At 40.4% G+C, this 15607-nt stretch overlaps 1 protein-coding gene across 1 annotated transcript in view; it reads right to left on the bottom strand.

Annotated features, from left to right (window-relative positions):
* Positions 1–2541: 2541 nt before the first annotated feature.
* Positions 2542–15607, bottom strand: part of npdc1b (neural proliferation, differentiation and control, 1b) — a 32377-nt gene continuing 19311 nt past the window's right edge. The window contains exons 3-9 of the mRNA XM_030418425.1: positions 12700–12789; positions 12408–12620; positions 10406–10472; positions 9044–9125; positions 8054–8133; positions 7721–7820; positions 2542–4007 (exon numbers count right to left, since the gene is read on the bottom strand). Coding sequence (XP_030274285.1) covers positions 3936–4007; positions 7721–7820; positions 8054–8133; positions 9044–9125; positions 10406–10472; positions 12408–12620; positions 12700–12789 — 704 coding nt within the window. The 3' untranslated portion in view covers positions 2542–3935. The remainder of the gene's footprint in view (positions 4008–7720; positions 7821–8053; positions 8134–9043; positions 9126–10405; positions 10473–12407; positions 12621–12699; positions 12790–15607) is intronic.

The raw sequence follows: 15607 nt of genomic DNA on the forward strand, positions 1-15607 counted from the left end.
AGTGCAGGTCAAGTACTCGGCCACTGTGGGAAAGCAGAGAGGCTGAGTAAGGAGACAGACAGGCTGAGGAGAGGAGCCACAGAAAGTGGCTTTCCTGAGAGACGACAGCGAGAGGCCACAGTTACATCCACAGTTCCTGCACAGTTTCAAACATCAGCCACTGGAAATAAACACTCATGGGAGCTGTGTAATATCATCTGTCATGTATACAGTGGGTCGAGATTAGTATCTACAAGACACAGGAAGGTTTATGTGTACACCTAGTCCAATACAGTGTTTGGGCCAAGTGAAGACAGCAGCGTCAGTGGAGGAGAAAGCAGACAGTATCCATGAATGATGCACCAATCTGGGGTGGCCAGAGGCTCTGGCCCATGTGACGGATCAGATTGGTGCATCATTCATGATGGCCCAGAGCAGACAGCATCACTGGACTAACTCAGGGTTTCCACCATATTCTACTGCCAGTTAGACCATTTCTGTCACAGCACACCACTTTACTGATGCTGGGAAAGACATGTTACATTGGTGCACTCCTTATATCCATACAAATGCAAAATAATATATTTTTTTAAAAGGTAACTCCACTAATTTTACACATTGAAATGTGTTTGGGAGGGCTTCTACTGCATATGTGAAATAAATAGCATAAAGCCTTCTGTGGCCCCAGAGGATGCTGCATGTAATCTGATAAACTGCCTCCAGTTGCACTGTGGGTAATGTAGGCACCAGGTGTTGAAAAGCGAGACAAATGTTTGGAAAAGAAAGGGAAATGGAATCTCTGGTCTGCTGTTCTGATTCTGATCTTTTTTTTTTTTTTTTATAAACTGTCCATAATGAGTCCAGCAGTGTTATAAGAGTGTAATGTTAAACCAGACGACTGCTTTTTATACCTAGAGCCGGCTGCACCAACAGTGTTTATGCCTGGTCATAAGTGACAGTGGATCGTAACTTGGCTTTCTAAGTCCAGCCACGCTGTTACAGGCTGATCACACTGGGTGTACAAGCAGCGCATTTGCTCAGCATAACAACTTGTTTTTCATTTCAGAGTTGTCAGGAAATCCATGTCATCATTTTTTATTATCAAAGGCAATTTTCATGTAAAAAGGCAGCAGCTGCTCTGTAGCGGCAATGCAGCTGCCAAGCACTACACAAGCAGTGTAGCCAGTCTGTAATTCAGACTTAGCAGTTAGGACCAGTCTAAGTAAAGACCAATTGAAGCAACTGGTCACTGAAACCTAGTTTACCCAATTTAGCCACTGAATGACATCACTGGAGGCAGTTTATCAGATTACATGCATCTTCCTCTGGAGCCACAAAAAGGCTTTTCTACATGCCGTGGGATACTCCAACACCTGTTAACATATGTTACTGTGTAAAATTGGTAATACCCTTTAAATAACAGAGAGAAAATAATTCTGTCAAACTGTTTTTTTTTTTTTTAAATTTATGTATGGTTTAAGATTATGAAAATTTAAATGATAAAAATAAATCTTATTTTGTTTGATAATTTATAATTGCAACAATGAAAATATAAAATAATTTAGTATAGTTTAAACATTTCTGAAAATGAATGAAAATGTACATTGGACATTTTTGAAAAAGACTTGGACTATTAATCCAGTCCGACATTAATCTTTACAAACATGTATTGTGAAAATCTGTCAACTGGAACATGTGATTGGCTTAAATGCACCAATCGCACAATACCACTGCTCTGGTTTATGCCCATGGTAGTATTCTCAAACCTGGATGTTTTTCAAAGAAGCTTCATTTTCAATTGGCGGCTCCTTTATATCGTATATGGAGCAGGAGTTGCCATATTTCTGATAAAAGTCTCATCGCAGGACCCTTACTGATGGCAGAGGCTGCAACACAAGGTGCCGACTACACATCAGGAGCAATTTTGGGGTTCAGACATACTTCAGACATGCTTCGAGCCGGGATTCGAACCAGCTTCCGATCACCAGTCCACCAGTATATATATATATATATATATATATATATATATATATATATATATATATATATATATATATATATATATATATATATATATATATATATATATATATACACACACACACGTATATGTATATATGTATATGTATATACATGTATATATATGTAAATATATATGTATATATATATATATATATATATATATATATATATATATATATATATATATATATATATATATATATATATATATATATATACATATATACATATATATATATATATATATACGTATATATGTACACATATACTTATATTTACATATATACACATATATGTACATATATATACATATATACATATATATTTACATATATATACATATATACATATATATATTTATATATGTATGTATATATATATATATATATATATATTTATATATGTATATATATATATATATATATATATATATATATATATATATATATATATATATATATATATATATAAACACATACATACATATATATAAATACACACACATATATATATATATATATAGACACAGACACACACACGTATATCTCAGCCTTTTATCAGAAATGTGTATCAGAAATTATCATATAGTCTAGATTTCTGCAGAATAGTGTCTTCTTTAAATATTTTCAAATATATGATTTGATTAGTTGTCCTTGATGTCAGCACAATGTAACCAAGGTGTCATGTTTTACCTGGTGAATAGATGGTAGAATTTAAACTTTGATTCTTCGGTTAAAATATACGCTATGGGGAAATGCTATAAAATTGTGGATACATTCTGCTTTTCACTTTATCTACAAAACTATGACATTTCAGTTAAATGCTATGATGCACCATACCAAATGTAATAGGTCATATTGGTTTTCAAAACCTTTTTGACGACATTTCTCGTCTTTCCACGTGTGTAGGAGCTCTGCAAATATAGTTCACGATATGGCCAAACAACAGTTCAATATTTGACACAGCATTCCGGAATCTAGAGGAACATGTTAACACACACATCGAGTGAGAGGTAAGATCTCTTTCCTGTACATGATAGCATCTATTTACACATCACAAAATCATAGAGACAAGCCATGTTAGTCTGATTCCATATATGCAGGATGGACTCACTCTGGTTCAGAGTTCTAGGTAAATAAGTTTCAAATTGTGGAATATAATTATGTATCTCTCTCTCACTCACTATATGACACATAATTATCTTTAAGATCTGTAAATGCATATTGACCGTCATGTTTCATAACACACCATCATCATTTCATGCATAGAGGAACTAGACTGAGAATACGCTGGCTACATAACATACTGATAAAGATCACGGTGCTGCATGGAGGTGAAGGAAATATCATTATTAATAATAATAATAATAATAATAATAATAATAATAATAATAATAATAAAATCACATTCCTTAAAAAATACTTAATTGAAAGTTAAACCTGCAGTGAGAACTCATCTGCTGACAAATAAACATGGATATTCATGAATATGTGATATAACTAATGAGTCATGGCTCAGTGGCTTTAGAGAGCGGTCCTTGTACTGGACTGGTATGGCTCCGTAAACACAGGATATAATATTCAATATGCATATCTGCTACCTGACAGAAGTCATTCAGAATCCTTAAAGGTTGGCTGATTGCAATTTTGTTGACAAAAATAGCACAAAGAGTGATGAGATAAAAAAAACAAAAACAGGATGTGGCTGCAGAATGAGAGAACTTGGCCCCAGATTTAGTCCTGCTCCGACCAAGAAACCAGCCGCGTGAGGTCCTCTAAATGTCCATGAACGCCCCACTCCTCATCTTCCTGCTCCTCCGTACATTCTTAATCCTGTCCATTAAAAGGGTTGGACAGCACAGGAGTGTATGTGTGTGTGTAAATTCAACTACTTGTACACACAACTGCTGCATTTGAAGGGTGAAACGTCCAGGTTTACTTGTGGAACTTCTGAAGGTAAAGAGTGGAGTCATCAAACAGCGGGTTCTTCACTTCCATTTCCCCAGTCTAAAGATGGAAAGAGACAGGAGTGTTGGTTACAGAGTTCATTATCAGTGCTGAAATGTTTTCTCCTCCAGGGTTATGACTGTTTAAGACAGATTTTGGGATCTATAAGACAGGTTAAACATAACAAAAATCACATTACATAATTTTCTAAATGGATCTGAATAGTAAATTACATTGCAGTGTGGATAAAGGTAATGAAATCCATTTTGTGTCGGAGCTGGAAGATGACGCAATAGATGGAAAAACACATCTGATACCTAATGACCTCTCATAAGATGATTGATTGACTAAGCATAAATAGTATCTTATTTCCATTAAAGCTGCATTAATATATGTATGTATTACTGTATGATTTACACAATACATGACTGATCAGAGCATGACACATTACAAGATCATCCATGTGAATTGGGACACGTGAATGATGCGGGCTAAGCAGTCCAAGTTCCAGTGCAAACAAAGAAGTAAAATAAATAGATATCAGTGAGAGGATGTGCAGGCTTGCCTGCTTGTATTCTGGTTCAGCAGGTGGCAAGGTTACCAATATGGAAATGATGATATATACGGCGGCTGTGGCTCAGAGGTAGAGCCAGCATCTTGTAAGCGAAAGGTCACTGGTTCAATTCCCCTGGTCTGCATGTCAAAGTGTCCTTGGGGAAGATACTTAACCCCAAACTGCCCTTTGATGTAGTTTGCTGCTTGGCACCTTGCATGGTAGCCACCACCATCAGTGTATGAATGCATGTAAGAATTACTGGAAGTCGCTTTGGACAAAAGCGTCTGCTAAATGCTGTAAAAGTAAATGATATACTGCTTAAAAAAATTAAGGGAACTCTTTTAATGGTCCCAGTATAACAACAAGTCAGTCAAACGTTAGGGTAGGGCTGGCTGATAAATCGACTTTATTGATTAATTTAAGTTTGTGGTTGAGAAAGATTTTTGAAAATGAAAATGGTTTTTCTCTTTAACTTCCTCCACTGCTGCTCACCATTGGCTCCTGTACTTCACAGTGGGCTCCCCCCTCCCCCCCTGCATTTACGTCCCACAGAGAGACAAATACAACAACTCAGCAAGCAAAGAGTTTGTTCCCCTCCAAAAAAAACAGTCCCGTATGCTGCAAAGTTTGTTTAAAGACTGGTGCAAGCAGGACCAGTTTATTTCAGCATCTCAAACAGACGCATGCATCAGAGTGAGACAAATGTTGTTCACTAGGAGATGTACAAGACCACGGCAGCCCACAAACAACCACTAAAAAGCAGTCAGCATTAGAAGAATCATTTTCCAATTGTATCCCGTATGACAAGAAAGGGGCCCAGTGGACAGCTATTACCGATGATTTAAAAGATTCAAAGGTTTATTTATCACATGCAATTATACAAGAACAGCAGCAGTACAATACAATTGCAACCAATCTGTCAGCTGTGCAAAAAAAAAATTCTCAAACATTTTAGAGGTAGTACACTGAACTGAAAATTGATCAAATAAAATAATAAAAAGTTAAAGGTTGAGGATGATTATGCTACTGTATTCTTTGAATATTGCACATTCATGAGCTTGCAAGATGTTGTTCAGTTTAGTTTCATTAGCCTCCTGTTCTGCAAGACCTGATGTGGTTCAGACGTGCGACCAGACCACATATCGGTGGTGACTGATGTTTGGAGTGTACTAAGAATCCGTGACGTCATTAGCTTCTTGACGCCCTGTTTTTAAACTGTACTTATAGGCATCATATCTTTAGGGGTGCTGTGTGTAATTGCACTGGTTATGTATTTGTATCGCTTCAATTTCTTCTGATATGGGGCAATGGCGGAAAAAGCTGCAGTGATTGTTGGTTGTCATAGTGATGTCTGACTAGTAGAAGCAGTGTGGCTGGTCTGCAGGCTACTTGCGGGGAGGCTGACAGTAACATTACAGAGCAAACTCGCTTTGGGACGGCTCCTTATGAGATGATGGAAGAGGTTGGCTGCCGCCGACACATTTTGCACCCAATGCTGATCTGTCCTTTGTCAGACCACTATTTTATAGTAGCCAAACTATTTCCAAATAACCTAAGTGGTATGACCTTTCTTTGCTTCAATTTCTTCGTCTTTGTCAGTTTTCTCACACTCAGTTACGCTGGTCGGACCACACAGGTGGTCACCGTGAATTGATGTAAGTGGGAGGGGCCAGAAACATGCATCAGCCACATGCATTTGTTTCTCTGCTGTGCGATTGGCTGTTGATGTAGTGTTTTCTAGGTAGAGGAAAACTGATGAAACATAAAAAAAAAACTAGAAAATAAATGTCATAAATTTATCATCATTATTGTGGAAAATGCTATTGTGAAAATGATATCAGAGCTCGACCAAAACATGTTCCAGTCAGCGTCACTCAGTGTGTCCTGAAGCATGTCCTCTGATTGGGTGGACCAGCGTCTGACCTCTAGTGTTGCCGAAGTAAGGGGCAGGTAGAAAGGGCGACAGCAGTGTTAGGTGTTTCAGGTTAAGCCAGCAGGAAAGAGACAACAGCAAGACGTTTCTAGGGTCATACCAGTTGCTGTTGGTCATGAGACTCACTCCACCACCTTTAGATTTATCCGATTCCTCCGTTCTGTCCATCCGAAACACGGAGAAAGTATCGGCTGGTTGAACGGCGTGCTCTGGCACCGCAGGGGAGAGCCACGTCTCGGAGAGGCAGAATATGCTGCAATCCCGTATGTTCCTCTGGAAACGAATCCAAGCCGTCATGTCGTTAAGCTTGTTGTTCAGAGATTGAACGTAAGCTAGCAGGGCACTGGGCAGGGGTGGACAGTGTGCAATCACTCGCAGTCTGTTTCACACGCCGGCCCGTTTCCGCAGTGTTTCTTCCCCCTGCAATTCCGCTGAGGCCTGTCTCCATTGTTAAGGCCGGCGTCCCGGAGGATCTCCTTCAGCCAGGTGTGATTATCGCACATAACTTCAGAAACAAAGTATGAAGTTACACTTGCAATGTTCAGGAGCGTACTGCGCTCATATCTATTTAGGGCAGACTGCAGGGAGATGGTACCAATAAAACTAAGTAAATACCAAATAAAACGCACAGTCTGAGTGGAGCAGTCACGATGGTGTCCTACTACAGCAGCACCATCTTGCAGATGCAGTCACGTTGCGTATCACCTAAGATATGGTGCCCATATATACAGTGGAAAAGCTGGGGTTTATTAACAAACTGAAAACTTTCAACCCCAGGTATGTGGTACCAAGCCACAAGTATTTTGCCAAAGTTGCCTTGCCTCACCTGTACAAATGCACACATGAAAAGATCGCTGGAGGGGTGTTGTTTTACTCAACTCCAACAGACCTATGGTTCAGCCGAACCATGCAGCCTTGCATGAGTTTGATGCTGCATTTTATCAACGACTGGGCTCTGCGAAGTGTCTGCCTCCATACAACTTAATTCCCAGACGACCAAAGAGTGACTGTAGCTGGTTCTTGCCTCCCCGACCCATCTCTGACTCAACCAAATATTTAGCCTGCAAGAGATCGGCATTGGCGGGGTTTTGGACTGCAAAATTTTGAACAGTTTAGACATGGCGACTGTGATACATGGCCAAATTATGATAATTACGATGATATTAATGGTTTTCAGTTATTTGCCATAATTGTGTTCTTTAATATTGGTCAAAGGCTTACAGGATTTGATGATAAGCTGCAAAATTTTGAATAAAAGTTAATAATAATGCAGCGTTTACTCACAGGTGCCAGTCCAGGACACTCATACACTGTGAAGTCTCCATCTTCGTTCTCCTCATCCGTTGAGGCTCCTGAGTCAGGAACTTTGGGCTCATCCCTGTGTCTGCAGCGGTCACACACACACAAACACACGCAAGCAGCAGTCAGACACATACACACACATACACACACACACACACACACACACACACATTCAGAAATTAAGTCATAAAATATTCAGAGGACAACACAGACTCAAAGAGGCAGAGAGGGCAGAAGGGGTGAGGGACAGGGGGCAGGAGACAGATATACACATGCCGAGGCCAGATGAACATGTCTGCACAGAGGGTGACTCACTTCTCCAGGGAAAGCATCTGCTGTTTCTGGTGCTGGTAGTGGTACATTTGAGCACTGTGGGCCAGCTTCTTGTCCCCAGGCTGGAACACAAGGAGGGGCAGAGGGGACATGAGATATCACTGGTATTCATTCACATCTACTCACACTGCTCAGTTGACATTCACTTGGCAGCATGTGTCAGTGCTGCACATGTTCCTGTATCCTGGCTTATTAAAAACGTTGTCTGTGTTAAAAAGGCTGAGAGAGGACGCATTGAGAATCAAAGTTATAGCATTACAGTACTGCCATTAATTAGAAAACAGACATACTGTTCAGACATACTGTCCTTATATTCACAACACAACCTGCATGCTCTTTTTACTCTTGAATTATTTGTTGTTTGCTCAAAGGAACGTTTCACCCAAAAAGTCAGTTTGGTCTTGTGCTTCAGTTTAAAACACACAGTAAGGATCTGCCTCACACTGTGGCTGTTTATTACTTTTTTAGTAGTAGAACCAGCATGCTGGTACCATAACAACATACACAGCTTCACATGTTGGCAAACTGATCAGCGGGGGCTCCCAACACATCCTACACATAGACCATGGAGTGACACTCTCACACTGCCGCACAAACCTACTGATTTAGTCTGAATGTTCCCTTAATGTTAGTCTGAAGAGGATGCACAAGCTCAGCTGCATGTTGAGGGTGTAAACATGTTTTTGGATCAATTTGGGACCTCAGTTTTCTGCAGACTTGGATTACAAAACTTTTAATTGATTATGTTTTATGCTTCTTTCTGTGTGGGTTTGTTTTTCACATGCACATAATCATATACTTATGTTAAAGTAATCTAGATTGATGCAGGTTTAAACAACTGACAGTAAGTCTAACTAAAAAAACTACATTTGAGACTACACTGACATCTTGATAAGAACTGAACATACATGTTTGAGTTTTTTTTGGGAAACTTAAGAAGTCCTTGTAACACAATAAAGATTTGATACTCACCAAACTGTCAAAAGTTTGGGCTCTCATAAGTCCATATACAGGGTAGTCCACCTTCTGAGTCAGATGGACACCTTTCTGCAACCTGCAGTAGGAACAAATATGAACACACTGGAGGATGGTTCCTGGTTCAATACTTGATTTCGGATTTGTGAATGGATTTGGAATGAATTGATATGATCTTAAAGCAAAATTAGTACCTTTTTAAAACCGTGCACAATAAAAACTTCCAGCATCATTCTCAGCATTTTCTTCCAGGTAATGTAAGGAACAAAACAAATCATTTCAAACAGCAACTTCTATTTTGTGCTTTACAAAATCTTTGTTCAGTTATGTTTGGTATTCACTTTGATCAAATGAAGTATTTTTCTGGATCTGCATAATAGCTGTGAAAGTCTAACAAAAGACACACTACTAAGTTGCTCTTCCTTATGAATGAATCTTTTTATTTTTTCAATCTGTCTCTCACAGGTTTCACATTAGTATATGCAAGACACTGTACAGACTGGGGCGGCTGTAGCTCAGCTGGCTCGAATCCCTGGCTCCCCGGGGCAGGACTGAGCTACATGCCGAGGTATCCTTGAGCAAGATTGCTCCTGATGTGCAGTTGGCACCTTCGTGGCAGCCACTGCCATCAGTAAGGGCCCTGATCCAGGGAGTACCCTGGCCTTCGCCCATAGATTCACTGGATTTGGCCCCAGTAACCCCCGCTCCACCTTGAAAAAGGTGGTATAAAGCGGTAACATCACCTGCGACCCGCATGGAGAAAGCGAAAGAAAACGAAACGAAACTGTACAGACTGTGATTGTGATTTTGGACTACATAAAAAAACTTGATTTGATATGATTTGGGCCACAGCTTAATTTGAGATGATGACACTAAACACAAGCAGAGCTGGAACAGCTGGAGGCTGTATAATTATAATTATAATAATTCATCAGTCAATTGACAGGATATTCATTTTGATAAAGATTAATTGTTTCACGAAAACGTGCCAAGAATTATTTGATTCATACCTCTTAAATGTGATTATTTGTAGTTTTCTTAGTCTTCTATAACAGTAAACAGTAAAAGTCTCTTTGAGTTTTAGACTGCCGGTCAGACAAGAGCAGCAACTTTAGGATGTCTTTTTGATCCCTGGGTAATTAAAACAGGTACTGAAATTTTATACACCAGTAAGTTGTCCTATTCCAACCGATTTAGTTCAACCAATATTCAACATGTAATTGATTTCTTAATGCCTCAAGTCTGAATACTGGCAAAAATATAGCGAATCTGCTAGCTGCATCATTAAATGGTGGAAGGCAGAGAGCTGACATTTGGAGTATCCTGCAGTAGTTCAGAAAGGGAGGAATAATATCTTACCTCACCCAACAGGCTCCTGCTACGATCAAGGCTAGCGACCCGGCTATGATGAAGACGCTGCTCATGACTGAGAAGAAATACATACAGACAGTTAGGGGGAGCGAGTGCAGTGCAGGTCTGTTATTGTCAGTGGATGACATGATTCCTGACTGAAAGCTTTGAATATGTGTTGGAAGCAAAGGGAGTGTGTGGAGTGAAAAGAAAAGCTGCTGTGAGGGTGTGGTATCTGCTTTGAAAAGAGCATTGATGGAAGTAATGCAGTGAGGCAGAACTAAATGACAGTAAAGTACCAGCTTTGCTTCTTACATCCCATTATATATCTGTGGTCAGTCCCGAGATCTCCAAGCATGAAGTGCTAATGTTCCTTCAGACAAAGGAGTTCGTTTTATGAACGGCTGTAATGTTTCACAGTCTGAAGTCTTTGGACGTCAATGCAAGACTTTTTTCTTTTTCCATCATTTTTATCTCCATGACTGAAAATGAGCATTTAAACAACATTTAAACCAAATCTGTGCGTTAGCTCATCGTGAGATATACTATTGGTGCTGTACATGATGGTTTGTGTAACGTACTACTGACTCCCTAGCTATTCAAACAACTGCTTACTTGTTGAGGCCGGTGGTAGTACATGTAGATGTGTTGCTGTCCCAGAAACATTCAGACACCACATATCACATCAGTGAACATCCAGGGCTTGGACATAGAGATGGTAGCAAAATAACAACACCTCAGTGTTCACCTAAACAATAAACTGGACTGGACTGACAACACAAATGCCCTGTGCAAGAGGAGACTGCGGTCCTTTGGGGTGCAGAGGAAATTACTTTGATCACTGCTGATGCCACCACAGTGTCATAAAATGTTCAATGTCGTAAATCCTCACTGAGAGCTGAATTTATCACAAGGAATCCGGACCATCCTGTCCTTTAGGAGTGTGAAAACATGCTCCCCTCTGGTCAACAACTCAACCTTGGTAAATCTGAACTCCTCCCCATCACGGAGAAAGACTGCCCTCACATGGACCTGTCAGTCACTGTCGAGGATGTCACAGTATCGCCTTCGTTGACGGTGAGGAGCCTGGGCATAATCCTTGATGACGGACTGTCCTGTACCCACATCACTGCTGTGGCCCAATCCTGCACATTTGCCCTCTACAACATCTGCAGGATCCGGTCTTTCCTTACAAAAGACACAACACAACTCCTGGTCCAAGCGCTGGTCATCTCCTGCCTGGACTACTGCAACTCCCTCTTGGCTGGACTCCCAGGCTCTGTGACTAAACCGCTGCAGCGTATCCAGAACGCTGCCGCACGGCTCGTTTACAGTCTACCCCCCTCCTCCGTGACTTCCACTGGCTTCCTGTTGCAGTCTGCATCCGATTCATGACGATGGTGCTGGCCTTCAAGGCCTTCAATGGAACTGCACCCGTCTACCTCCAAACACTGGTCAGACCACACGCCCCAGCGAGAGCACTCTGCTCTTCTACATCAGCTGGCCGACTGGTACCCCCATCGCTGAGAGCAAACAAAGCCCGCTCGGTGAAGTCGTAACTCCTCTCCGTTTTGGCACCTCAGTGGTGGAATGAACTCCCGACCACTGTTGGGACAGCGGAATCACTCTCCATCTGGCGCAAAAGACTCATTTGTTCAGACATCACCTTGATCCTGCATAGCATGACTGCTGCTCTATTGGAGTCTCTTCAAGTTGACTGCAGGGTCCAGACCTTTACTTCATTTCATCCCCTTTCTTATTGTTGCAGGTTTGATTTGCCTTCTAATTGCATCAATCTTTTATACTATTCGGAATTGTGTGTGTAGTGCAAGGGCTTGGAACTGTACTGTATGTGCTCTGTTAATGTAACTTTTTGTGTCTCTCATAAATGCCACAAATGCCAACCACCTTCCTTCACCACAGCACTCAGGTCAGATATATAGATACATTGAGAGTAGCAACAACAAAGAAACAAGAAGCTAGTCTTGACAAAAGGACAGAGAGGACTTACTGATGAAGACACGGTCGTTAGACGGGTAGGGGAGGATGATGGGATCGCTGAGCAGAGCCGGGGTGTTGTTTCTGGTGGAGGCGGTGGCTGCAGCCACACTGGTGAGCAAGACACTGTGGCTCGTAGTCTGCTCTGTGGTGGATGCTCTGTCAGTGGGGCTGGCCACACTGAGCTGCTGGGATTGAGGTTTAGGTATATCATGGGAGGATGGAGCTGGGAAAAAGAATTAAAAGAGTCATTATAAAAGTTGTGGTAAATACAAACAAGGGTAATGAAGTGGACTAATTAGTACCTGACAGCCTGGACTCAGTTCTCTGTTCACTGATAATGGCAGCGAGAAAGTCGATCTGCTCGTCAAGCTCAGGGTAAGAGGTCATTTTACCTGGAGAGAGAAAATACCAGAACAAGACACGACCTTTAACACAAAAGTCACCACCTGGATTTAACTACACAAATAGGTAAGAGCCTTCCATTGGATAATTACTGCAGCGATTAGTATGTTTCAGCTGGCAACAAGCTATTCATCACTAACTGTTGCAGTGAGGAGCTTCTCATTTCATAACAACTATGTCAGAAGACATATCCTGTGGTCCTGAAAAAATGCCAAATTATTGGCCTGCATCACGCAAAGAAAACAACTAAGGAGATTGCTGAAACTACTAAAATTGGGTTAAGAACTATCCAATGCATTATTAAAACCCGGAAGGATAGTGGTGAACCATTATCTTCCAGGAAGAAATGTGGTCAGAAAAAAAATCAGCATTAGAACTAACACAGCTATGTTCAATAGTTAAAGTAAGAGCATTTTCACATGCAGGAAGTGAATAAAACTCAAGGGATTGGGACTAAACAGCTGTGGAGCCTTAAGAAAACAACTTATACAAAACTCTTGACTTTCGCCAGCCGCCTGCACCAAATATCACACGCGGTGTGCGCGGGACAGAGGCAGAGGAGGAAAGGAAATGCAGCCAAACCGACACGCTGCGTTTTTAAGTAGCACAAAAAAACCCCCTAAAAAATGCAGTATGAAGCGGTTGGTCTTGGTTCTGTGGCGCACCGCCACAAAGTAGTCAATGAGTGGGAAACACTGCAGAGTGATGGCTGCATCAGGATAAGAAGAGAGGCAGATGAATGATGCACCCATCATACCTAGCGCCTACCGTACTAGCCTGTGGGAGCAACGTCATGAACTAGGGTTGATTCAGTCATAAACTGACTTCCTGAATATACTGAATGAGCAAGGTTCTTTATCTGTGGATTTTCTATTCCCTGATATCACGGGTATGTCCAAAGCTGACAATGCCAGGATTCATCGGGCTCAAATTGTGTAAAAGTGGTTTAGGGAGCATGAAACATCATTTTCACACATGGATTGCCCACGACAGAGTCCAGACCTTAACCTCGTTTAGAATCTTTGGGAAGACTTTATGCAGCAGCACGATTCTCCCATCATCGAAACAAGAACTTGGTGAAAAACGGATGCAACTTTGAACGAAAATAGAAGCTTATCAGAACGATGTCACGGCGAATGTGTGCAATAATCAAAGCTAAAGGCGGTCAAATGAAATGTTAAAGTGTGTGAACTATTTTGGCCATGGCAGTGTGTAAATGAGCCGTTATCGGGCCAAGGAGTATCATGCATCCCTAGTCGAAACTGAGGCAACAGAGGCCCAGATATCCTCTATTTAGTCCCTTGTATGGGTCAAATTCCAAAAATCTATTACAATTCCACTATTTCCCATGATGCACTTCAGTAGCATGTTTTGATACAATGTCCATGCCTCATTAACATCCATGTTTTCTCCAAGACACAGGTCATTCATATCTATGAATTTGGCCCATTAAATTTACACTAAGTTCAAACATGGCCTGTCTGAAGCAGTCTCATGACTTTTTAATGCTCTATCTCACCTAGTTAAACCTTGAGACCGGATGGTATTGGCTAAAAGTCAAATATAATCTAGGAACTCAAGTCTCACAGCGGTTAAACATCTTCTGGTGAACTGATATCAGCTCTGTGGCTCTGCTGTTGCTGACTGCTGGAAATTAGAGTCATCTGACCAGTGTGTGTGTGTGTATCAGTGCTCTACTGAGTGTGGGTGGATGGCAACATGGAGAGAGAAGAAGAAAAAAGAACGATCAAACAGAAAGAGGCAGATGCAGGAGGTGGGGTGGGTCTTTCTCAGAGTTATGAATGAAAAGCATCAGTACGGCAACTGGAAGAAGAGAGATAAAGAGATGATGTGCAATTGGTTAGGTAGATCTCCTCAGCTGATAGCCCTAACACAGCTGTAACGGCTGAAATGTAATCCTTTGGGGCAACACTGATTCTCAAAGTTACAGCCAATAAAAGTGTTTTTTTTTTCCTACTGACAGGCTGAGGCTGTGTCTGACAACTTCACAGAACTGATTTAAAGCAAAGAGGGTGTGTGTGTGAGTGATTTTATATGTTCATGTGTGCTGGACACATAGTTTTTTGAAATAATATATCGAAACACTGCTGTCAGTTGACATGATCTAATGGACTGATTCCAACCTTTTAGTGTTTTTAATATTTTTTTCTGCATAAATGGAACTCTATGGTACAAAACAAATATATACCAGGCTTTGATACACACACACTACTTGTTTGAACAATCAATAGCGTGTTATTTAATACAAGGCCATGTATGTATAATATTCTGTACACTTTTTACTGCCTTTCTGTTGGCTAACTGAGGTTTTTCCTGTCGAGAAATACCAAATAGTTTTTTCTGTTTCAGAACTGAGTATAACCCTCTGAGAGGAGCAAAGACACAACAGCGGAGGACAAGTGGCCTGAGGGCCCGTCCACATGGATGAAAACGATCTTTTTTTTCTCCGTCTTCCTCTGCATCATTTCAAGAATATTTGCGTCCAGACGGATCCACTGAAAACGACCGAAAACGCTGTATATATATATATATATATATATATATATATATATATATATATATATATATATATATATACATATATATATATACATACATACATACATACATATATATATATACATACATACATATATACATATACATACATACATATATACATTACATACAATCTATATACAATAATATCATAACATACAATACAATATATACATATATACATAACATACAGATATACATACATACATATACATACATACATATACATACATACATACATACTATACA

The sequence above is a fragment of the Sparus aurata genome, chromosome 5, assembly GCF_900880675.1.
Source record: "Sparus aurata chromosome 5, fSpaAur1.1, whole genome shotgun sequence".
NCBI classification, from domain to species: domain Eukaryota; kingdom Metazoa; phylum Chordata; class Actinopteri; order Spariformes; family Sparidae; genus Sparus; species Sparus aurata.